General features: G+C 41.4%; 1 protein-coding gene across 8 annotated transcripts in view; it reads left to right on the top strand.

The window, feature by feature from the left end:
* Window positions 1-24,240, top strand: part of MBNL2 (muscleblind like splicing regulator 2) — a 334,741-nt gene that overhangs the window by 245,763 nt on the left and 64,738 nt on the right. For 4 of the 8 annotated variants that reach the window (XM_033948336.1, XM_033948337.1, XM_033948341.1 and 1 more), the window contains one exon: window positions 9,592-9,627. The exons of 2 other annotated variants lie outside the window; for them this stretch is intronic. In XM_033948336.1, the coding sequence (XP_033804227.1) occupies window positions 9,592-9,627 (36 nt within the window). Of the gene's footprint in view, window positions 1-9,591; window positions 9,628-17,487; window positions 17,583-24,240 lie in introns of all 8 variants that reach the window. 2 more of the 8 variants (XM_033948338.1, XM_033948340.1) reach the window with 2 other exon arrangements.

The raw sequence follows: 24,240 nt of genomic DNA, 5'->3' as shown, positions 1-24,240 counted from the left end.
ATATGTCTCTATAGTTATAAATTACAATATTATTATTAAGATTTAGCCAAAAGGAAAGATTTTTAAACTATAAAGAGTTTTACCTCATGCAAAATTGTAATTTCTTTAACTATTTTTTCTGAGGCCCTCCAAGTACCTACAAATCCAAAATGTGGCCCTGCAAAGGGTTTGAGTTTGAGACCACTAGTTTAGATTGTAAGCTCTTTTAAGCAGGGACTGTCTTCTTTGTGACTATGTACAGCACTGCATATGTCTGTTAGCGCTATAGAAATAGTAGTAGTAGTAGTAGTAGTAGTAGTAGTAGTAAAATCAAAAAGTAATGTTTCAATTTAGTTTGAATGTTTGAAGTGCGCTCCCTTTGCACGAAGGCACACCCTTAGCCTTAGCCACCACTGAGATGCTCTGCTTCAGATATTGCTGTCTGGTAGACATGTTTCTGTATCAGCCCCCAGATCCAATAGTTAACTGGGTTTAGGTCTCGTGAATTTACAGGCCAGAGGTCTGAACCTAATGAAGGCTGGGGTTTCCCAATGTAGCAGTTCTACAGTGTCCTTTGCCCAATGTGCTGGGGCATTGTCCTGTTGGAAGCTAAAGTAGTCTTCCGATATGCGATAGATCACTGATAACAGCTTCTGCGTCAAGAGAATGTCCCGGTAATGTGCGCCATTGATCTTAATCCCAGTATTGATGAAGAACAAATCTGTATATCTGAGTTTTGAGATTGTGACTGAGACCATGACTGATTGGCTGAAGATCGGGCGGGGTCAGTTGTAGGCGCTTGGCATTAACCTCACGCTTCATTGTTGTTGAAGGCATGTACGGGCGATCATTCTATGTATTAATTGGTGGAGCTACTGTAAATATATTTTTATCTGTAAACCAGATGAAGCTGCCACTGTGCTTCAGGTAATTGGTCAAAAGCAGCTTACACCATTTCAGGTGTGTGGCTTTGTTGAGTAAAATTAATTCTTGGGCACAACGCTTTTTAAGACAGTTTAATTTCAGATCGTCACAGTTGTATGGCTTATTTCTTCTTCTCTTGCTATTTGGTGAATTGTTCGGTGTGTTTGTGGCACGTCCTGGCTCAGTACAAGATCACATACAACAGCAATGTGCTCTTGTGTGCGAATTGAACGCAGTTGTCCGCTACCTAGCTTACAATCCACAGTGCCCGTTGCTCGGATCTTGCATAGTAGCACATCAAGGCCATTTTTGTTCCAACCCTTCTGTGGGAACTGTAACCTTTTAGCAGTACCAAGTTCTTTATCAGAATTCGCTCCAGTGGCATAGTAAGGAGTGGAGAGGGGACAAGAGGGGTGCCAGGGTGCGGGCACCCCTTCACCCCCTCCTTCCCAATCCTCCCCCTTCCACGCACACGTGCTCCTTCCCTCATACCTTTTTAACTTCGGCACATGCAGCCACCAACTTAATAATAATAACAGTTTATATATCGTAGGTCCGTTAAAAGATGTTACAAATTAAGTAGAATTAACAAAGTTAGAAGCTAGTTATTAACAGTGCTAGAGATCAGTTATTGTGGAGTAGGATTGTACAGGTTAGTTGCCTAAATACTTCAGGAACAGATATGTTTTTAGGTGTTTCCTAAATTTCCCTTAAGTAGTAGCTTCGGCGCTCTATCTGACATCATTTCCGGGGCCTGCGTCTAGGAAGTGACATCAGAGAGAGCGCCAAAGCCGACAAGGGCAGTAAGTTAGTGGCTGCTCACACTGACGTTAAAAAGGTATTGGGGCATCGCTCACCCTCGCTATGCCATTGATTCGGTCTTCTGCAGTTAAAGCCATTTTGATACAGAGACTTTACAAACTATTGTCTGCTTCTGCGCGTATCCCATAGCAACAATTCATTTTCACAAGGTTGTGTTGTGGTGCGGTGGGAAATATTTACAACATTTTACATCAGAATATTATACACTTTCTGGTGGGAATCCCTTTGTTATACTTTTAAAATGGAGCGTCTGATGGCTATACAGCAGGGAAGGTACAGGAAATTTATGGATGTTTGGAAGCCGTTGACTGAGGGCTCCTTTTACAAAGGCGCGCTAGTGGTTTAACACGAGTAATAGCACGCGCTAAACCGCCTCTTCTTGAGCAGGTGGTAGTTTTTCGGCCAGCACAGGGGTTAGCGCGTGATTAAAAGCCGCACGCGCTAAACCCGCTAGCGCAGCTTTGTAAAAAGAGCCCTAAATTTTGTAAGGAATGATAACTGACTTTATTTTACTGACCTTTAAACACATACATCCAGAGTGGGAGGGAGGGGTTTGTACTGGAATTGTTTTGGGGAATTTTTAGATAGTTTCTTGATTAATAGGTGGGAGGGTGGGGGAAAATAATTGCTTATTACTATATGTAAGTTTATTGTGCTTTTCTTGTAATATTATATGTACATGAATTATTTGTATGCACAATTGTAGTTGGAAAATTTAATAAAGATTATTTAAAAAAAAGAACATGATGCACTAAATTTCATAAGAATTGGCCACGTTCTGTGGATGATACGACAAAACAATTTAGGTGTGGCTTTTTCGGTTCACAGTGTGGAATGCCTCCCCACTAAAGATATGCAGTAATTTTAGACTGAATTATTATTTGTGCAAGTGTGTGTTCACATAAATGACTAAAGTACTGACATTTAAACTCATTTTTCTGAAAATCTATTTGGAATGTTATTAAAGTTCATTATAAAACTGAAAAAAACCCTGCTATAAAATTGTTTTGTATGGCTGTATTTTAACTATATATCTCATAAAGGGGAAATAAGGTCCAAACTAAAAAAATATATGTGGGACCACCACCAAACTTAACAGTTCCTAAATAGAGAGTTGCGCGGGGACAGAAATCCCACCCGTCCCCACCCGTCCCCGCCAAAGTCCCACCCGTCACCACCCGTTCCCGCGAGGAATCCCACCCGTCCCCACCTGTCCCCGCGAGGAATCCCCTCCGTCCCCACCCGTCCCCGCGAGGAATCCCCTCCGTCCCCGCCCATCCCTATAAACTTCAGAAATAGTTATTTCATTTAATTATGCTACTGAATTAAAGGCTCTGGTAGAAACCCATTTACAAATAAGCAAAAAGACTTTATTAATTTGAAAATATTAATTGGGAAGAATACATACTTTGTAAACGGGTTTCTACCAGAGCCTCTAATGTTTATAAATTTTTATCAACACAACTAATATACTACTTTATCCTGAAGCAAAAAAAAAAAAAAAAGAAATAGAATTATTTTCCTACCTTTGTTGCCTGGTTTCTGCTTTCCTCATGTTCTCATTCAATTCCTTTCATCCACTGTCTCTCTTCCTTCTGCATCTTCCATTTGCTCTGTTACTGTGCCTCTCCCTTTCTTCCCCCTTCCAAATTGGTCTGGCACCCATCTTCTTCTCTCCGCTCCCCCCATAGTCTGGCATCTGTCTTCTTCCCTGCCAGCGTCTTCTCCCTACTCTCTCTTCCTCATTTCCTTTCAGTGTCCTTCTCCCCCCCTTCTTCCCCATGTCCTTTCAGCGTCCTTCTCCCTCTCTGTCTTCCCCATGGCCTTTCAGCATCCTTCTCCACCCCTTTGTATTCCCCCATGTGCTTTCAGCGTCCTTCTCCCTCCTCTGTCTTCAAGTGCTTTCAGAGTCCTTCCCCCCTCCTCCTGTCTTCACCATGGCCTTTCAGCGTCCTTCTCCCCCCCTCCTTCTCTACCGCCCCGGGTGCAGCACAGCCGGCCAGGTCCCCTTACTTTTGTGGCACTTCCCCGACCAACCGACAACAGCCCCGGTCTGACAAACCTCCCTGCCCTTAACCGCGAATCTAAATTACCTTCTTACAGCTGCTGTAAGAAGGTAATTTAGATTCGCGGCTACAGGGCAGGGAGGATTGTCGGACCCGGGCTGTTATCGGTCGGTCGGGGAAGTGCCACAAAAGTAAGGGGACCTGGCCGGCTGTGCTGCAACCGGGGCGGGGCGCCCCGGACCGCCCCCCTCCCTTGGTAGCCACTCGAACCGCGAGGCTACTCCTTCTCCTTATCTGCCCTGCCTGCAGCACAGAGCCGAACGGAAGTCTTCCCGACGTCAGCGCTGACGTCGGAGGGAGGGAGGCCTTTGTTTAAGCTTTGTTTAAGCCCTCCCTCCCCTCCGACGTCAGCGCTGACGTCGGGAAGACTTCCGTTCGGCTCTGTGCTGCAAGCAGAGAAGGTAGGGAGAAGAAGAGCCGCGCGACTGAGTACATCCAGCCCCGCAGGAGCCCCGCAACCCTCGGAGGCGTCCCCATGGGATCCCCGCGACCCTAGGGGGCGTCCCCACGGGATCCCCGCGACCCTAGGGGCGTCCCCACGGGATCCCCGTGACCCGAAGGGGGAACCCGCGGGATGCCCGCGGGTCCCGCGGGATTCCCGTCGTCCCCGTTCCCGTGCAGCTCTCTATTCCTAAATTGCTCTTCACTATTAGATTATACTTTATCTTGCAAAAAGGAGGAAAAAAGACCTCAGTGCGTGGGACTGCATAACCCAAGCTCATCCAATCATGGGTCAAAGTTAATCAATAATGTCTGCGCGTATTACTCAATGCAAAATATATATATCATATATCATATTATATATATCATATTATATATATCATATAATATATACAGTGGTACCTCGGTTTACGAGTGCACCGGTTTGCGAGTGTTTTGCAAGACGAGCAAAACATTCGCAAACTTGGTGCCTCGTAAACCGAGCTTGCCTCGCTGTATGAGCGCCCCCTCCCCCCCCGCGAACTGGCACCTTCCCCCCCGCGATCCGGCACCTCCCCGCCGCAACCTGAGATCCCTCAACCCACCCAAACCCTCTTCTTACTTCCAGTGTAGCCTCCGCATCGGCACCGGCACCAGCATGTCCTGTGCGTTGGTGCCGGTGGCCGAAAATCTGCTTCCTGTGTCGGGCCTTGAGCATGTGCGCATGCTCAAGGCCTGAGAGTGCACGATGGCGGCGGGGGGGTGCCGGATCGCGGGGGGGAGGGTGCCGGTTCGTGGGGGGGCCTTCAGGGGGAGCAATGCCGGTTCTCGTGGGGGGGGAGCAGTGCTGCTGGCCTCGGGGCGGGGAAGGTGGGGGGGTGGAACATATCAAAGCAAGTTTCCCTTACTTCCTATGGGGAAACTTGCTTTGCTATACGAGCATTTTGGATTACGAGCATGCTCCTGGAACGGATTATGCTCGTAATCCAAGGTACCACTGTATGTATATAATATCATTTATATATTATATATATCATATATAATATAATATATATATATATATATATATATATATAATATCATATATATATGATATATATTACATATATATATATATTATAATATGATAAAAGCACTTAGCTTAAAAATTCCTACGGAGCACCTTCATTTCATATAATAATAATAATAATAATAATAATAACAGCTTATATACCACAATACCGTGAAGTTCTATGCGGTTTACAAAAGATTAAGCAAAGGTACAAATTGACTGACTTCAAGAGGGGAAGAAGAAAGAGAAGTAATTAGACAGGAAATTCATTGTTGAGGAGAAAAGTGATCAAAAGGACAGTAGGTCGCTATTGAGAGGAAAGAGATAAGTGGATCAGTTGTCAAGATGTTTTAGGAACAGGAAAAAAACAGTGGGAAAAACACTGTTTATGTCAGTCGATAGTTCAGGCACAGGCCGTGGTTGTAGTTTAAGCCTTAGCATTTTTTTGAATCACTGATTCTCTAGTGTATTTTAAAACTTCACCTTACAGTTTGCACAAACTTTACATACTATATTACTATGATTATTCTGGCTGGTTTTTTTTTATTGTATTGAAAATTATCTTCTGCCATGGTCTTTATGTCTGCAAGGCTTCTACTCCCTAACAAGCATTATACCAAGAAGTATTAGGACAGCTGAAATGGAAAGGGAAAAAAGCATACGGTCTTCAAAAGGCTAATCTTCACAATAAGATCATTCATAGTTTTGTTGCCATTTTTAAGTAAAAGAAAAAATTATTGCCCTTCTCCAAAATTATCGTAACAAAAATCTGCTAGTCTCATTTGTTCATTTTCTGAGGCTGATTTGCACTATAATGTAGATAATATGTTTGTTGTATTGTTTTTGTGATGTATTTTTAAGATGGAAATTATATTGTTTTATGTTTTTTTATTTGTACTTCATCTTAAACGCCTGTTAAACCAAAAATCTGAATGATGGATTTGTTTAAATTAAATTAAATTATTTTCATTGATATCACTTAAAATACAGGTTTCTGAATCTGCATTGTTGAATGTTAGCCATATTTATATAGAGAAACTGCAAGGGGAATCAATAATTGTCATGAGACTATTATATGATAAAGAAAATATTTTTTAAAATACCCATTGTAATCATAAACATATGCTAGCATCAGTATGTATTCCCTCCTATAACAGAATGATGTTGAACACTTGTTCGTTTTCAAAGGATGCTTTCATGAACATAAAACTTTTTTCCTCTTCTTCTTGGGGGTCTTTAACTAAAGATAGCACAAGTTATCTGCAGCAGGGTTCATAGGAATAAAATTGATCCTGTGGCAGATAACTTGTGCCTTTAGTAAAATATCCTTCTGGTGTCTTAATGGGACATATAAAATTTGTACAGCTAATAATGCATATAGTTATTGGGTACGCATACCCCAGGGTCTGATTTGGTAGGAGTTTTCTTTCACAGGATTCTGAAATTGTAACAGTTTTTCGTGACTGTAACCAAAACAAAAGAAGAAAAATCATTTTTCTAGTAATCCAGGAATATATAAATTGCTTGTGTTTTATAAATAATAGTTGGTAATGAAATAAATCTGAAGGTTTCCTTTTACTAAGCTGCAGTAAAATGTGGCTTTAGCATGCACTTACATAGGTTACACATGCGAAGGCCGTTTTTAACAGAGCCAAAAAATGGCTGATATTCCATTTTCCCAATTAATGGCCATACGTGCTAATGTTGCCATTAGAGCACAGCCATTACCAAAAATTAGCACGACAGCCTTTAGCACCATCTATATTGTAGTTGGTAAGGGCTAACGCATTAATCCCATGCTAATCAGCATTTGCAGCAAAACGGCTACGCTAACTGATTCACTCTGCCTCTCCCACTCACCACCCCAGACATGCCCCCTCAAAGAAAAATCAAATATTTCGCGCCTGGTTTGTGCAAACACATTGGGCTTTTATTGCAGGAAGCTTCAGCAGTTTCCACGGTAAGCCCTTTTATCTTCTGCTGAGCACGTGCTAGCGTTTAGAACGGCTTAGTAAAAGGAACCTGAAATAGCGCATTAAATCTGTGCATCGTAAAAAAAAAATTATGGATGGCCTTAAAATCAGTTGGGCTGATATTCAAAAGTACTTGTTTGGATAACAACTCTGCTATCAGACAAGTGCTTCTAAATATCTTTACAGACCACATATAGCAGTGGTCTCAAACTCGTGGCCCGGGGGCCACATGTGGCCCGCCAGGTACTATTTTGAGGCCCTCGGTATGTTTATCATAATCACAAAAGTAAAATAAAACAGTTTCTTGATCATATGTCTCTTTAGCTATAAATTACAATATTATTATTAAGACTTAATTAAGACTTAGCCAAAAGGAAAGATTTATAAACTATAAAGAGTTTTACTTCATGCAAAATTGTCATTTCTTTAATAAGATATTAACTATTTTTTCTGAGGCCCTCCAAGTACCTACAAATCCAAAATATGGCCCTCCAAAGGGTTTGAGTTTGAGACCACTGACATATAGGCACTAGGAGCCATATTCTATAAATGATGCCTATATTAGGCGCCCCTAGGTTCCCTAATTGTGGCCACTTAGCGACACTTAAGTTCAGGATCTGCACTGAACTTACCTCCCCTTTTACAAAATTCCTATGAGCATCGGAGCTGCTCATCGGAGGTGCTAAGAACCATGCTACGGTTTTGTAAAAAGGGGTAATTTTTTTAATTGACTTAATCAGCGTGATAATTGGCCACACAGGTTATCAGCCAATAAAAAAAAAAAGAATTAATTAAGCAATTTAATAGTTCAGCACTGAACTCTTAGGATACCTAGCGATGCCTAAGTGGAGGAGCCATCCAATGCCAAGGGATGCCTAATCATGCCTATGTTAAAAAGTAGGCGTAGTTATGGGCAGAGAATAGACTTGGTTGAGTTAGGCATCCAACATAGGTTGATGCTAAATTAGGCGAGTAAAAAGCTGGCCTAATGGGTCAGCACCTAGAACGCCTAGTGATGCCTAAATCCGCTTAGGTGCCATTAGGCATGATTCTATAAATGGTGCCTAGTGGTTGATTGACAAGCATGCCAAACAGCACTTACAATGTAGGTGCACTTAGGCTCTGTTTGTTTATAGAATCTGGCCCTAGGTGCATACTGCCAGAGCAGAGCCAAGGTGTTCCCAGAACTTACCCAAATAGTAACTATGATCATTGGGAAGTTATCAAGCTGCATTAAGGCAATAACCTGTGTTGTTAGCCCCTTAATGTGATTTAAAGGGCTCTAGCGCAGGTCATCTTGCCATAACACAGCAATACTTAGGTCACCACAGGTTACTTATATAGTAATAAGAAGCAAAAGATGCAAGTGCATGTAAAGCAGTTCATTGTAATGTGAAAACCATAATGTGACTTGCATCAAACACAGGGTACAGATCACAAATCGTGTTATGGCAACAAAATGACTGAAATAACCCCAGCCAAAAGCTGGGGTTATTTCACCATACTGTGAATCTCAGGCCTAATGAGGTCTGATGCTTTCAGGCTAGAGCTTAAAGTGACTACAGTGTTTTTCACTCATGCACAATTATACACCTCTCCATCACAACCCACTATCCCCTCGATCATACTTCCCACCCTACACATATGGTAGCCCAACTACCACTAAGGGTGCCATTTTGGATGGCACCAGTAGGGCAGGAATAACTGGGGATCACTCCTGCCCTAAGACCACTGGACCACCAGGTAAAGGGCTGGTAGGCCCCAATAATGGTGGGAGTACTTTGGGAGGTAGGGGTGTGTGATGGAGAGTAGGGGGGTTTGATAGGGTGGGGGGGGGCTTGGAATGCGATTGGGTGTGGGTGGATGGCACTTCAGCCCCTTTAAGCTCCAGCATGGAAGCATTGAGTCATGGCTTTGAGGCCTGATGCTCCCAGGCTGCTGAAATAATGCTACTTTCAAGGTGGCTCACAGCCAACCTGGAAGTTACTGATTCCCATGAGAAATCAAGTTGCAGTAAAATTCCTCCTGTTGCCACACCTTGATAACTTCCCTCCTCAGTCTGCTATCGGGATGGAATGCTGTCCTAAATTATCTGGATAAATTACCGAAGAAACTGAATACTATCAGTATTATCTCCTTATCCAGATACACAGTGCTGGCTGAATGTCCAGTTATTTTTTAACCATCACAGCTGATATTTTAAAGAATCGTATTTGTGGGAACTGAATAGTGATCTGTATGTTTCTAACATGTATCCTAAGTGTGCTTGAATCTTATCTTGAGTGCTAACTCTAAACAGCTAACCTGTTTCTTTCCCTTTATTCATTTTTTCCACCTATCATTGCATGAAATGCAGGGTCAGTTTTGTGCATGACACCCGCTACCAGTTTTGGTAGGTTCCAAACTTCTTTATCATTATTTCTTGTACTTTCTTGTAAATAAATAAATATATATATATATATATATACAGTGTTCTCCCCAGAAATTTTTTCCAGCCAGGTGGCATGAAAAAGTAGCTGGGTGGGGTGGGATGGGGAAAATTAACCCCCTCTTTTACTAAGGTGCGCTAGCATTTTAGCGCGCGCAAACCTCCGTGCTAAGCGGGAAAACTAAAGCCAGCTCAATGCTGGCGTTAGTGTCTAGTGCACATGGCAATTCTGCACGCGCTAAGCACACGCTAAAATCACTATCGCAACTTAGTAAAAGGAGCCCTAAATATGTACTATTTTTTATTAGTTTATTATTATTTTCCAATGCTCAATATGACTTCCTTTTTTAAGGTTTGACACTTGTGCCAGAATATTATTACTAAATTTAAGAAGTATCCAATGCTAGAAGGGAATAATTAGATATTTGCCCTCTTTCAAATGGTATAGAGGTTTAAAAAAGGGAAAGGCGTTAATGAACTCATTGGGTTCAGTCTAACCATTTATTTCTGCATGAATTTAAACAACTAAAAAAAAAAAGATAAATATATCTCAACCAGTCATACAAGAAATGGCTCTACAGCAGGGGTAGCCACACTTTTTTGGCTTGCGAGCTACTTTTAAAATGACCAAGTCAAAATGATCTACCAACAATAAAATTTTAAAAAACACAAAGCACACTGTACGCAGAGAAAATGTCAGTAAGGAAGGAGGGAGGGGGCACAAACTTGGGATACAGAAGGAAGGGGCATGAACTTGGGACAAAGGAAGGAAGAGGGTGGGAGCATGAACTTGGGACACAGAATGGAGAGAGGGACATGTTGGGACACAGAAGAGGGGACACAAACTTAAGACAAAGGGCTCCTTTTATCAAGCTGCGGTAGGCGGTTAACGCGCAGAATACCGCATGTTCAACCGCCTGCCGCGCTAATCGCTAACACCTCCATTGGCGAGGCGTTAGTTTTTTGGTGTGCTGCAGGGGTTAGCGCATGATGAAATGTCCGACACACTATCCCCTGTAGCGCACCTTGATAAAAGGAGCCCAAAGTCTGTAAGGAAGGAGGGAGGGGGCACAAACTTGGGATACAGAAGGAAGGAAGGGATACAGAAGGAAGGGAAGGAAGGGGCATGAACTTGGGACATAGGATGGAAGGATAGAAGGAAAGAGATGCTGAGGTGGAGGAGGGAATAGAAAGGGAAAATTGTTGAGCATGGGTGTGAGGGAAAGAGATGGTGGTACATGAGGAAAGGAAGAAAGAGGAGAATGTTGGGCATAGGAAGAGAATTGTTGGACATGGTGGGAGAGGAGTAAGGTAGAGAGAGATGAGAGGGAGAAATGTTGGATGTGGTGGTGGAGAGGGAACAGTGGGACAGATGCAAGAGGGAAGAATGTTGGACCTGGTGGTGGAGGGAATGGAGGACGAGATATCGCATGGTTCTAGAGAGGGGTAATAGAAGGAGAAATGTTGGGCATGGCGCTGGTGGGCAGGGGCAAAAGATGCTGCACACAGTCCAGGGGGGATGAGAGAAGGAGAAATGTTGGATGTGGCAGTAGAAGGAGTTGGAGCGATATACCCTGGATCTCTCTATCTTTCTTGTGGTGGATGTTGCACATGGGGGTGGAGGAGAGAGGAATAAATGCTGTGCAAGGTGGGGGAGGGGTAAATGAGTGTGCTTTGTGTAGTTTAATTTTGTGGTTACCATTATGTATTGCAGTGGTGCCTCGCATAACGGACGCCTCGCACAGCGAACGCTGCGCATAACGAACTTTTTGTCTTGCTCCCTATAACGAACTTCGTTTCACACAACGAAGTCGCCCGAGGGGCCCGGGGGGGGGCGGAACTACTCTCGCCGCTTCCTAATGTGAGCCGGGAACAGCAGCGCCCTCCTGTCTGAATGCAGTGTTCCATCATCTCCCTCCACCTTACCTTAGATGCCGAGTTTTCCGGCTTTCTTTTTCGGCCAGCCACACAATTTCAAAGAGCAGCACATGCGCGCATGCTCTGTTGTTCAATCTTCTCCTCTGACGCAACCGGAAACCGGAAGTTGCAGGAGAAGAGAACATTGATCAACTCCAGCAGCTGCGCGTGCACAGCTTTTTGAAAGCGTGCGGCTGGGTGAAAAAGAAAGCTGGCAAACTCTGCATATAAGGTGAGGTGGAGGGAGGGAAATGTAGGGCTGCAGAACGAATTATTTTCTTTTACATGTATTCTTATGGGAAAACAGGGCTGCAGAACGAATTATTTTCTTTTACATGTATTCTTATGGGAAAACGCGTTTCACACAACGAACGTTTCACATAACAAACTTGCTCCTGGAACGGATTAAGTTCGTTGTGTGAGGCACCACTGTATTAATAAGATTATATTGTGTGTATTTGAAAAATGAATGGAAGAAATGGCATTTACAATTAGTACTATTATTAGTATGGCGGCTGGGTCTGGGCTGGATCCTGGGCAGTGCTTTTGGGCCCCCCAAACAAAAAAGCATTCCACTGACTATGGATGTTGGACCTAATGTGGGAGGAGAGATGGTAGACCTGCTGGGAGGAAGGGGGACGAATGACCACATCCCAGAAATTTTGGCATAATTTTGCATTTTCAATTAAAAAAATCCTTATCTCCAAGATGCAAACCGAGATATTTTCTACACATAGCTATTTAAGTTTTGCATACAGGCCCCTTACATTAGCTTTTTCACTCCTTTATATTCATATGACACATGTTCACCATTTTTTAAGTTTTCTCTCTCTCTCTCTTTTTTTTTTTTTTTTTTTTAGCACTCAGCATCTTGAACCTCCCTGTTTATTCAGTAGACATACAAATTTTGGTTAGAAATGATTCACAATTACTATCCTACCAAGAACTAAACAAACTTTAAATAACTTTACAGTAACTTCAAATCCTGAGGGGAAAAAATACCACAATACTACTGTACCTGCACAGTTTTTTTTTCCAGTGACAAATTGCTAAATATAAAATAATATCAAAACATATCCACAAATGAATTTTGGCCCTTTGTCTACTAGTAATCAATCATATTAATCATGGAGTTATATGTCACTCACACCCCTTTAACGTACAAGTCCAGACCAGTCCACCTGACTTCTACTACCGGCAACCCCCTCGCACAATGACATCACTTACTCGAGCTCCCGGAAAGATTCCTTGTTCGCTACAAGGTTGCGAAGGACAGCATGGAAGAGAGTGCGAGGTCTGATTTGTTCAGTGTCCTGTCCTGCACCATAGGCATCCTGTGCTGCGGTGAAGTTTCAAGCGAGCGAAGGGGAGGCTTCCCTTGCGCTGTGACTTTTTTGCCTCATTAGGCATAGGTCAGCGATGGAGGGAAGCTTACAACTTGCTTCGGGCCTTCCTCGTTACCGGGTCCTGCCTTCGCGGAAACAGAAAGTAGGCAGGACCCGGCAGTGAGGAAGGCTCGAAGCAAGTTATAAGCTTCTATCCATCGTTGACCTGTCTCCTGCCTTAGCCCATAGCGAACTCATGCTTCGGGGCTCTAAGGTGTGCCGGCTTCCCTTCTCTTCTCCCTCCCCCCTCCTCCCCCCCCCCTGGACGTAACTTCTGATTTTGGAGGGAAGAGAAGGGAAGCCGGCACACCTTAGAGCCCCAAAGCATGAGTTTGCATCTCCAAGCCGGTGAGAGATGGTTTTTGGGGGGGATTTTTTTATGTTGAGCAGCGGCAGCAGCAGGATTCCCGATAGATGACAGATGGGCGGTCATCTAAATTTGCCGGGCGAACCGCCTGGCTAAAAAGCCCTGGGGAGAACACTGTTTATATATATATCATTCTTGCTTTCTAATGTTTCCAAGAACTTAAAATTACCTGAAAAAACTAGTTGTAATAAATTGGGAGGGTAAGCATTTGGCTTTGTGATTTTGCTAATGTTTTGGATCTGCCTCAGAAAATAGCCACTATTGTTCATAGTCTTATTTGCTGTAACAACTTGCTGAAGTAGCATAAAAACATGTACTCCGGTTTGGTTTTGCTTTACAGCTATCAAAATTTTGTGTCTCTGTGCATTCTTTATATTGTTCTAGCATTGTAAAAAGACATTTCCCATCAGATAAAAAAAAGTGAATCCAATGCCATCAATGTTCTTAAATTGTCATAGTGGTGTGCCTCTATCTTTCGCTATATGTTAGAAGATTGGTATCAGAGTTTCCCAGAACTGCTTATATTGATAGTCCTAAATGCAGTATTATCAGACCAAAGAGTTGAATAACATTAATATCACATGATTCTCAGCTTTTTTTTTTTGTTCATGCAGTATATATGATTACTGCTGCTCACAGCAACAGCACTGAGGACAGAACACCAATGGCAAAGGATGTCCAAGGACACCAATAAAGTAAGGTGAAAAGTCTTTATTGAAAATATCACAATGATTCTTGTGATGTTTTCAATAAAGACTTTCACTTTACTTTGTCAGTGCCCTTGTACATTCTTTGTCATTGGTGTTCCTCCTCTCTGCTGTTGCTGCTGGTGTTTATTTTCTTCTGTTCCTTATTTGGTGCTTCTCATACACCTACTGAACCTGGAACCATCATGGTAGGTGGGAGGGTCCGTCAGCAAAGCAGCTGATCAGTCCTCTCACCCACATACTCTCTCTCAAACACATGTTCATGCAGGGCCAGCTCAAGGAATTATGGTGCCCCCCTCCCCCCACCACCATATTGTTTCCATTCCTGGCACCCTCCACAAGTCTAGCTTTTCTCATTCGCTTGCTTGATCCAGTATCTCTCTCCTTCTCTCCCTACCCTCCCTGATCCAGTCTCTCTCTTTCTCTCTCCTTCACTGCAATCCTGTTACATTTTACTTTGGTTGCTGTAAGCAGCAGTAGCAAGAACAGTTGGTTTTTGGCCCATCCCTGTGTCTTTCCTCTGCTGTGTCCCACCTCGTCTGAAGAAGTCTCCTGTGAGCAGCAAATGACAGGTCGAAAGCCACATGTTGTTCATTCTGCTGTCACTGCCAGCAACCAAGGTAAAGTGTATAGGACCATAGTAAAAATAGGGAGGGAGAGAGAGACCAGACCAGAGGGGTAGAGAGAGAAAGATGCTAGACCAGGCAATCAAGGGAGAGATGCCGGATTCACAAGGAGGGGGGAGAAGAAGGCTTAACCTTTAGACCAGGTAAGTCACTGGTGGTAATATCAGAGGCTGGGAATTTTGGAACCCTTTATCACCTGTTGCCCTGAACCATTGCCTCACCTGATCCAATAGTTATTCTGGCCCTGTGTTCATTCTGACCCCTCTCTCTCTCTCTCATACCCCTTTTTGAGACCAGACCATTTTTTCTCTCAGCCTCCCTGCCCTTTCTTGCTCAATCCTTCCTCTACACCCCCCCCCCCCCCCCGAGTCCATCTGTCGCTTTCAACTGTTAAATTCTGTTCACTCCCTTAAAATCCTGCTTTTAAAACTCACCCTCTTCACCCAACAATAACAACCAGGAAGATGGAGGGGAGGGAGTACCAAAGGATCACAGCCATGTGTGAGGGAGCAGCACCTCATGTCTATGACCTGGGCTGTTAGAGAAGCAGTAATTGGAAGTGACAACAGAGGTGTCAGCCACCTGGCTCCCTGCATTTGTGTTCTTCTCAGTAGAAAGCACTGGCTTGTTGTCTACATCAAATTTTGGTGACATACCAGTGTGCTACAAAATCCTGGTTGAGAGCTGCTATTTCAGAATGACACCTGAACCAAACCCATTAAACATAAAATAATGACTTTTTCATTCTAGATTAAAAAGTATATTAAGATCAAGATCATATTTCTAGACTGCTTTTATTATTGGCACAGGGTAATGTGCTTCTAAGCAGTTTTACATACATGAACAATTAGAACATAAGACCTTAAGTGATAAGAAAAGAATAAAAGGCAGGGTACATTTGGTAAACCTGATTAAGAACTGAGAGCTGCACATTTAATTTATATATTTCTAATCTGAAAACAAAGCCATTCATATTTTTATTACATTAATTAGTTTTATAGAAAAGTATTCCATGTGTATTTCTATGTCTCAATAAGCTTCTAATCCACCAAAATTTGGATGAGCGCATAAAATTAGGAATAGTGGTGGAGTCAAGAAAGTCAAATATTCCCTGAGTAAAGAACAAAGGGGTCCTTTTACTAAAGCCATGGCAAAAGTGCCCCTTATGTGGGTCTTTCTTGCACGTTAAGGCCACTTGTGTCGTGCCTGGAAATTGGCTTAGACTTAGTTGTACTGCATGTATAACCGAAAGTTATACAGCACAGGATTGACGGAACTTGGACGTTGTGACTTAGACCATTTAAAACATGGTCTAAGTCACAAAAAACTACCTAAAGTCACCAGATAAGCACTGCAAACACATAATACAGACACCCACACACTACCCCAGTGATCACCGACCCCCAGCAACCCTATAAAAATCATAATCGCACCTTTAAAATTCAGCCTCCAGACCATCATCACCTGGCAGCCTGGCATAGGAAAACCTAGTCAACCTGCACAGAGGCGTCTTAAGCCATCTTTGGGGTGGGTTAGGGACCCATGAAGAGGAGGCCCCATGCCCATAAGCCCCTGTAATTACTGCATTGATACTGAAACACGTGCGCTCCCCTAAACACCCCCAAAACCCATTTGTACTGGCATATAAGTGGCTCCTGCAGCCATAAGGGCTATTAAGGGTGATAGATAAGTGGTTCTATGGGATTCTGGAGGTGGTTTGGAGGGCTTATCATGACCTATAAGGGAGCTGTAGTGAGATGATGACATGGCACCCTTTTTGTGAAGTTCACAGCAGTACCCTGTAAGGTACCCCACTATTTAGGTGCCATGTCTGAGTGTTCAGTCCATTACTTTGCAGACCCCTCCCACGTCCAATAGGGCTTGTTCTAGGCATTTTTGATTTGGACGAAAAGTTGGACGAAAATGTAATATAAAGAAGGACGATTTAGCGATTTAGACGATTAGATCAGCAGGACGTATACTTAGACGATTTTCAAAACAAAAACCAATTTGGACGTATTTTTTGAAAATGTATCCTAAGATGTTTTTTACTTTGGACGACTTGCGACTTGGATGAAAACGGACTTAGACGTACCTTTCGATTATACCCCTCCACTTGATTAGTGTTGCGTTGGCACACAGCTCCTTACCACCTATAAAATAGGTAATGCCTCCACGCTAATGGTGAGATTAGCACATGGCCATTAAATGGGAAAATGGGAAAGTCAGCCATTTTCCAGCCATGGCACAAGTGGCCTTAGCATACGGGAAAGCCGCATTTAAGCAGTGCACTAAGGTCACTTATACCACAGCTTTAGTACAAGGACCCCTTTGTGTCTTTGAGAGGGGTTTTTAAAAAAAAAAAAAAAAATAACCTATTTACACTGCACAGTGGAAGAATTAATGTGGATGGTTTTGTTGTCCAAATTAAAAATGGTTTATATTGGTCAATGATGAAAATAGTGATAACATTTTACTATTTTACAGAGATTTCTTTTACTTTAGACAATTCATTCTGAAATTGCTAAATTATTTATCATTTTAGTGGATGCACAATTGGACAATTGACCTTTTTTTTGCCTTTTCTGGGAATCGCTGATTATTTTTGGCAAAACTTCTTTTAATTGTACTTGTAATAAGCTATTTTCCCTTTTTTTATTTCTCTCCCACGCTTTCTTGCTTTGCACTGTGATTGCATGCCATCTGCTGGTTTAACCCATGATGGCTTACTGCTCTGTGATATTCACCATGCCAAATACCACTTCTGTTACCATAATGCTACACCCTCCTGTTCATTGCTTCCATGGTTCCCCTCCTGAAAGTACCCATGATGCACAGCGCTACGTCTGCCACTGTCTCTGCAGCAACAACTCCTGCAACAAGTGTCCCCTACGCCGCAGCAGCCACAGCCAATCAGGTTTGCTCCTTTTAAAGCTTTCTTTCACAAATCCCAAACTCTAAATGAGTGCTGATTTAAAAAAAAAAAAATTAAATTCTCTGAGAGAAATGTTTTTCATATTTATTCATCAAATTTTATTTATTTCTCTCTCTCTAATTTATAAGCAGGTTGCACTTATTTAGAGTTAACATTAACTGCAAATGGTGATGTAGATACATTGTGTCTTACATTGTTTGTTTTGCATTTAAAACTTCATAATTAACATGGCAGATATGGGGCTTAATTCATATGCATGATTTTCAAGTATTTATGCTGTAAGCACACCATGTATCTCTTTCTAGTTTCCTGTGAGAGTTCTTTGGGTATACAAGAAGCCAATGAAATAAGTCATCCAGAAAAAGGCTTTACACTGAAAGGACGATTTTTGTAAATGAGGCATCTAAAGAAAATGTGCCATTTATGTGCATACTCTGTGAAGGCAACATTCACATGTATTTGCCTTTATAAAATAGACTCAGCCCCAGCAGGAATGTAGCAATTTCCAAATGTGCCTTGTGTAACGCCTCACCCCCCCCCCCCCCAACTGATGAGGTGCACTCTGGCTCCGCCCACTTTAATGACATCGGTGCAAGGGAAACCAATGGATGACTTCCCTTGCCCCATGTGCAGCTGCACCAGCCACACATAGCTTACAGTCCTTGAGCCCCAATAGAGCACTAATGCTCTCACACAAATTTGCACCTACTCTGCAGCAAGTGCAAATTTGTGCCTGTATGTGCTGGTAAAAATTGGCACATATCTATTTATTTTCTAAAAATACACAGGCAAGTGCTCATCTGGCCCAATTCCATCTGCTCTCTGCCCCCAGCAATGCCTACTTGTATGAACAAAAATACTTGGTATAATTGGTAGTACATAAATCTATGCTGGTATACTTCTAGAGCAATTTTATGAACCCCTACTTAAGAGTTGTTCTAGACACATAAATCCCTTTAAAATTTCCCACTCATTTGCTGCCTAATATTGTCACCACCCCTTTTGTTAAGTCTCTGGGAACACAAATGAAATAAATAAGTGTTTTTCCATAGTGTTGAATACATAAAAATAGTATCCATCTGTAATATTAATACCTATAGTTTTGGCATTTCTATAAAAGAAAACATTACACAGGCCGTGGATAGTTGATAAAGCCTTCTTAGTTTTACCGAAAGCAGTTCTAGATGGAATATATTGCTGATTTGCATGGTCATTCTGCAAGCATTCATACAACAGCGCTGTATTGCTTTGGATTTGTGGCAGATTTCCAGAGATGTGCTGCTTTTTTAGCCATTTTGTCCTGTGACTTTTTCTTTGTTCCTCTATATTAGTTTCATGTATATTTATTTTCCCTATTTATATTCCACCTATAAACTAAGCAGATCACAACTTTAAAAAAACAACATCATTTAGGGGCTCTTTTACTGCGCTAGCATAAGTCTTAGCATACCCCAAAGCAGGACTTTTCCATGTGCTAAGCCTACTTCTTGCATGGCCATAAAATGGTCAATTTTCAATTTCAATTAATGGTCATGCACTAATATTACCATTAACATACAACTATTTCAGAGAACTACTGTGGGAGCCCTTACTACCTCCTACATATAGCAATTTTTCCACTTTTTTGTTCCATATTTTTTCTGACAGAATGAAAAAAGTAGAAAATTACTGGACTAAAGGCTCCTGTTACGAAGGTGCGTTAGGGCCTTAACACGCGGAATAGCACGCGCTAAAATGCCCTGCGCACTAGCTGTTACCGCCTCCTCTTGAGCAGGTGGTAGTTTTTCAGCTAGCGTGCGCTAAAAACACTAGTGCACCTTCGTAAAAGGAGCCCTAAGTGTACAGCCCTCGATGGAGATTGCCCCAACTTTGTTGGCTGGGCTGAGAACTGCGGCCTCATATATCCTCAACCAAAATGAAACCAAGCTGAACTGTTCTCTCACTGTTCATTTGGTAGCACTTACACCTATAGCATGGGTAATGTGGAAGTGGCAAAAGCACTTCTTCCATCTACAACTTCTGGCAATTCCACATGGAGGCTGCCAGTTTGTGTCATTCAGTTTTTCAGCTTGTATGTTTAGTATGTATTCTTGCAGGTTATTTTAGAAAAGGCTCTTTGTCAGTCGAGCCTTTCATAAATCACCACCAGACCTGAGCACAACATTCTGACCTAAATTCTTTGTAAAATGGGGCTCTGCATATACAATAACAGAATATGTGTATTTGAACAAATTCAGAGAAAACAAAAAAAAAACCACCAAAAAAAACTCTGTGGAGTGACGATGTTCCTAAATGGACTTTATTTGAAAGTGTCAAAGTTCCAAAAGTACACTGAAATTATCCACATATAATAATTCCATCCACATAAAAATAAATCATCCACATAAGAGCCTTAAAGGACCTAGTCCACTAGGGATTCAGGACCCAACATGGTCCGCGTTTCGACAAAAAGTCTTCTTCAGGGGTCCCTGTGGGTCCTATAAAGGTGAGTATGTGGGAAACAATTGTGTGGTGAGCCAGAAGTGAGACACTGCTTGCATTCAACCAACCTGCAGCAGCACTTGAAAAGTTTTGATTTTAGCTAGGAGAGACGACTGGGAAAGCAAAAAGTAGTAGTAGATCATTCCAGAACAAAGGTTGCAACCACCAGGAAAAACCTGCTACCAACTATATATAATAGCAGTTTTGACTATAATTATATTTCACTCAAATTCTAATTGTACCTACACAATGAAATGTTTTATAGTAAAAAAAGAATGTTTTTCATACTGTGGTTTTTTTTTTTGCTGATTTATATACATTCAAATCATGACTTTTCTGCAAGCCCACACAAGGTCTTTGAATTTTAATTCTCATTGATTTCATTGCCATTATTTATAAAAACACATATAGCAGTGCATGTTACACTGTGGTCTATAAAAAATTGCAGGATTATAATTAGCTATTGCAATTCCTATAGATGAATCCTAAGTTGAAGGTAAACAAAACTATCTATAAGAAAAGAAACAGGGCTTTATCGTTTCTCAGGAGGAGGAGGAGACTAAAACTTTTGCAGAGAGTTCTGGAAATAACAGGGAGAGAAGAAGGCTGCTGAACTCTTTCCAAACAACCTTATGTGAGATTACATTACATTAGAGATTTCTATTCTGCCATTGCCTTGTGGTGCAAGGCGGATTACAAAAGAATTACAAAAAACGTTTTACAGGAAGATACCTGGTAATTTCTAGAGATCTGTAGTATTCTTTGATTTTTTTTTTTTTTTAAACTCTTCCAACTCTCCCTCCCCCTGGCCAAGTTTAGTGGCCAAATCGGGCTGTGCAAATACCAGGTCTATGTTTGACTGCTATACTGTTAAACTTAACTAGCTAAACTCCAAACCCCTCTCAATGTGTGGGACCAAAATGTTTTAGATTAGAAAGGAAGCGGAGACAAGATGGCGACGGGAGTGGACGCGTGAGTCCAAGCTCCCGTTCTGGCAGTAAAAATTTACCTTCGGTAACGTTTTCCTCAAAGTTCTTGGACGATGCGTCGCTGAGCCCTTTGGGACCTGACCCTCCTCCTCCCCCGAGCAGTGCAACGGAGCTGTTACTTCCTGTTGAGGGATTTCGGCAGCAGCCGACTCAGGAGATGACCCTGTTGCAGGCAAACTCGGAGACAAGACCAGGAGAGGGAGGAGGAACACTGCAGGCAAGCGGTGGTGAGAGTGGGGGAGGTGAAACCCGGGAAGGAGAGCGGGAACCCGGGTTACCTCATCTCAAGCCGCTTGTGAAACCGGCGGTGGTTACACTGGATTCACTGTGGGGAGCAATTGAAAATCTTCAAACTGTATGTATAGGATTTATTTCCTTGATGGCTGAAGTTTCTACTAAAGTCAATAAATTGGAGATTGTTTCTTGTGATCAAGCGAAACAAGTAGGAGACATTGAAAAATCTATAACTGAGATTAAATCTTCAAGTAACCAGAATGCAAAGGACAAAGTTTTTCTTCTCCGTAAAATTGAAAACTTGGAAAATCAAAATAGGAGTTTAAATTTGAGGATTTTAAATTTTCCTATGTCTAAATTTAAAACTCCTAGGGAATTATTTAAGGACTTCCTGATTTCTATATTAAAAATTACGGAAATGAATATTCCACCTTTGCAGAAGATTTATCATTTAAAAAGGACAATAAAGGAGTCTGATACAACTACTGAACAAGACTTAACAACTTTCTTGGAATCATCAAATCTTGAATTGTCCGGACGAGCTACACTGATAGTTTCCCTGGTATTTTATCAGGATAAAGAAATGATTTTGAAATTGTATTATGGTTTAAAACAAGTTTCTTTTTTGGGAGAAAGAATATGTATATATTCTGACGTTTTAAAATGGACTCAGACTAGAAGGAAAGAATTTCTTACATATAGGGATAAAGTTGTATCATTGGGAGCTTCTTTTCAGTTAAGATTTCCTTGTAAATGTTTTGTTGTATTTCAAAACAATAGATACATTTTTTATGATTCTCAGCAGTTACGTTTCTTCTTGGAGGGTAAAGGTGTTTCATTTGCACCATAGTGATTTTCGGTATAACCCAGGTCTATTTTTATTAACCATCGGTTTTCACTTAATTTCCTGTAAAACTTTAATATGTGATCTTTCCTGGAAGAATTTCTCTCTCTTAGTCTCCTTCCTCCCTTATTGAGGACTATGTTTAAATAAAAAGTATGGTTTACTTCTTTTTTGTTAATATATTAATCCAATAATGAAAATGGATTTATTTTGTATTATAATTTTTACTTTGAATTATCATGATTACTAATATTGGATGTATTAATATCATATATTGCCTGTTAAGCACAATTGTTGTTTATTTGAAAAATTTAAATAAAGAATTAAAAAAAAAAGAAAAAGAAAGGAAGCCACTCTCCTCTTTAATGCTGCATTATTCAGTCACCTGTACCTTCATACAATATCTTAAAATGCATGTGAAATTTAGACCAAAAGTAGTATTTGAAAGTTAAGATTAAAGAGTGATACCAGTAACTGTTATTTGCTTTTTCATTTTTCACAAAAATGCCAAAACCAAACTACTATGTTTTTATAATAATAATAATAATAACTTTATTTTTGTATTCCGCAATACCACAAACAGTTCAGAGCGGTTTACAATGCAAGAGACTGTACATACACAGCAAAGATACAATGCAAGGGAATGTACTATGTAGTTAAGAGCAGTTTACAATGCAGGGGACTGTACATATTCAGCATAGGTGTTTATACAGCGAATATCCTCCAGCAATAGGTTTATCTTTAGGAGTACTTTGAATGTTCTCTCTATTGCTAAATCACAAAATATGAGCATGAAGAGCAGTTACCTCAAGCAGATTAAATCTTAGATTGAAAATGCTCCAACTGTAATGTCTGATTCATCATTCAAAGATTGGCCTTTAGATAGCTGCACGATTTCAGCTAATTACATCAGCTTTTTCATGTTTTCTGTATATCTATTCCATAGATTTTTACCTTTCACACATATCTAGTGCTGTTCTTTATTTATAGTGTGCAAGACTGACTAAAACTGTCTGGAAGATAAAATTACAACATATGGCTTTTTATTAGGCTTTTTTGGTACAAAACAAAGATGAAATCAGTAGGTTATGTCTCAATACCACTGAAGCTATCAAAAATATTAACAAAAAAAAGAGAGAAAAGGCTTCAGAATTCAACTGCTTATCTTTTATTTTAATTTCTTATACCATATAAACTCGAATATAAACCAAGATTTTTGGACCAAAAAAAAGGTCCAAAAATGGGAGTCTCAGTTTACATTCAAGTCATCCCCAAATGAGCACCTCCAGGACCTGTTGCAAGCTTCTCCTAGATCTGATGGTCCAGCGTTGAGCTTTGCACCCCCATTCCCTCCTTGTCCCATTACATGCCTCTTCTGGGCTTGCCTTGAGGCTTGGTGTTCCAGCAGCTAGCTGGGACAGGTGGGAACCCTCCCCTGTCCTGTCCTGGCCTACTCTGCACCCCTCCATTTCCCTCCCACCACCCACACCTGAATAGGCCTACCTTTTATGCTCTGGTGGTCCAGAGGCGAACCAGGGCAGGAGTAATCCTCCTAAGCTGCCTGCTGAAGCTTAGACAAACTTACAGGTGATTGAATGGTGCAGGAATGAGGGATTTAGATTTGTTAGGAACTGGGCAACCTTCTAGGAAAGGGAGAGCTTGTACCGAAAGGATGGATTCCACCTTAACCAGGATGGAATCAGGCTGCTGGCGCTAATGTTTAAAAAAGAGATAGAAATTTTCAACTGTGGCTATAACACTCTTCAAGCCTTCCCTTGCAATATTCTATTCAACATACAAAAGTATGGAAGGTCTCAAAACATTTTCAAAGTAAACAGTAACTTATATCTCATGGACCTCAGTGGTACCGTCTGCATGCCACTAAACTTTTAGAACATGCAGAATCAATGGCACCCCTAATCGTCATTGGTCCCTTATATTTTTTAACATTTTGAAAGATAATTTTGTTTTGAATTTATATTCAAAAACGTATGCCAGTACTTATCTTTAGCTACGCGGGTGGGGGTACGCATTCTGACGTAGACTATGTTTCGCCCCACAGGGCTGTATCAAGGAATTCCCCTGCAAGGTA

The sequence above is a fragment of the Geotrypetes seraphini genome, chromosome 6 (assembly GCF_902459505.1).
Source record: "Geotrypetes seraphini chromosome 6, aGeoSer1.1, whole genome shotgun sequence".
Taxonomy (NCBI): domain Eukaryota; kingdom Metazoa; phylum Chordata; class Amphibia; order Gymnophiona; family Dermophiidae; genus Geotrypetes; species Geotrypetes seraphini.
The sequence above is the reverse complement of the archived record's forward strand: the minus strand, read 5'-3'. Positions and strand labels throughout refer to the sequence as shown.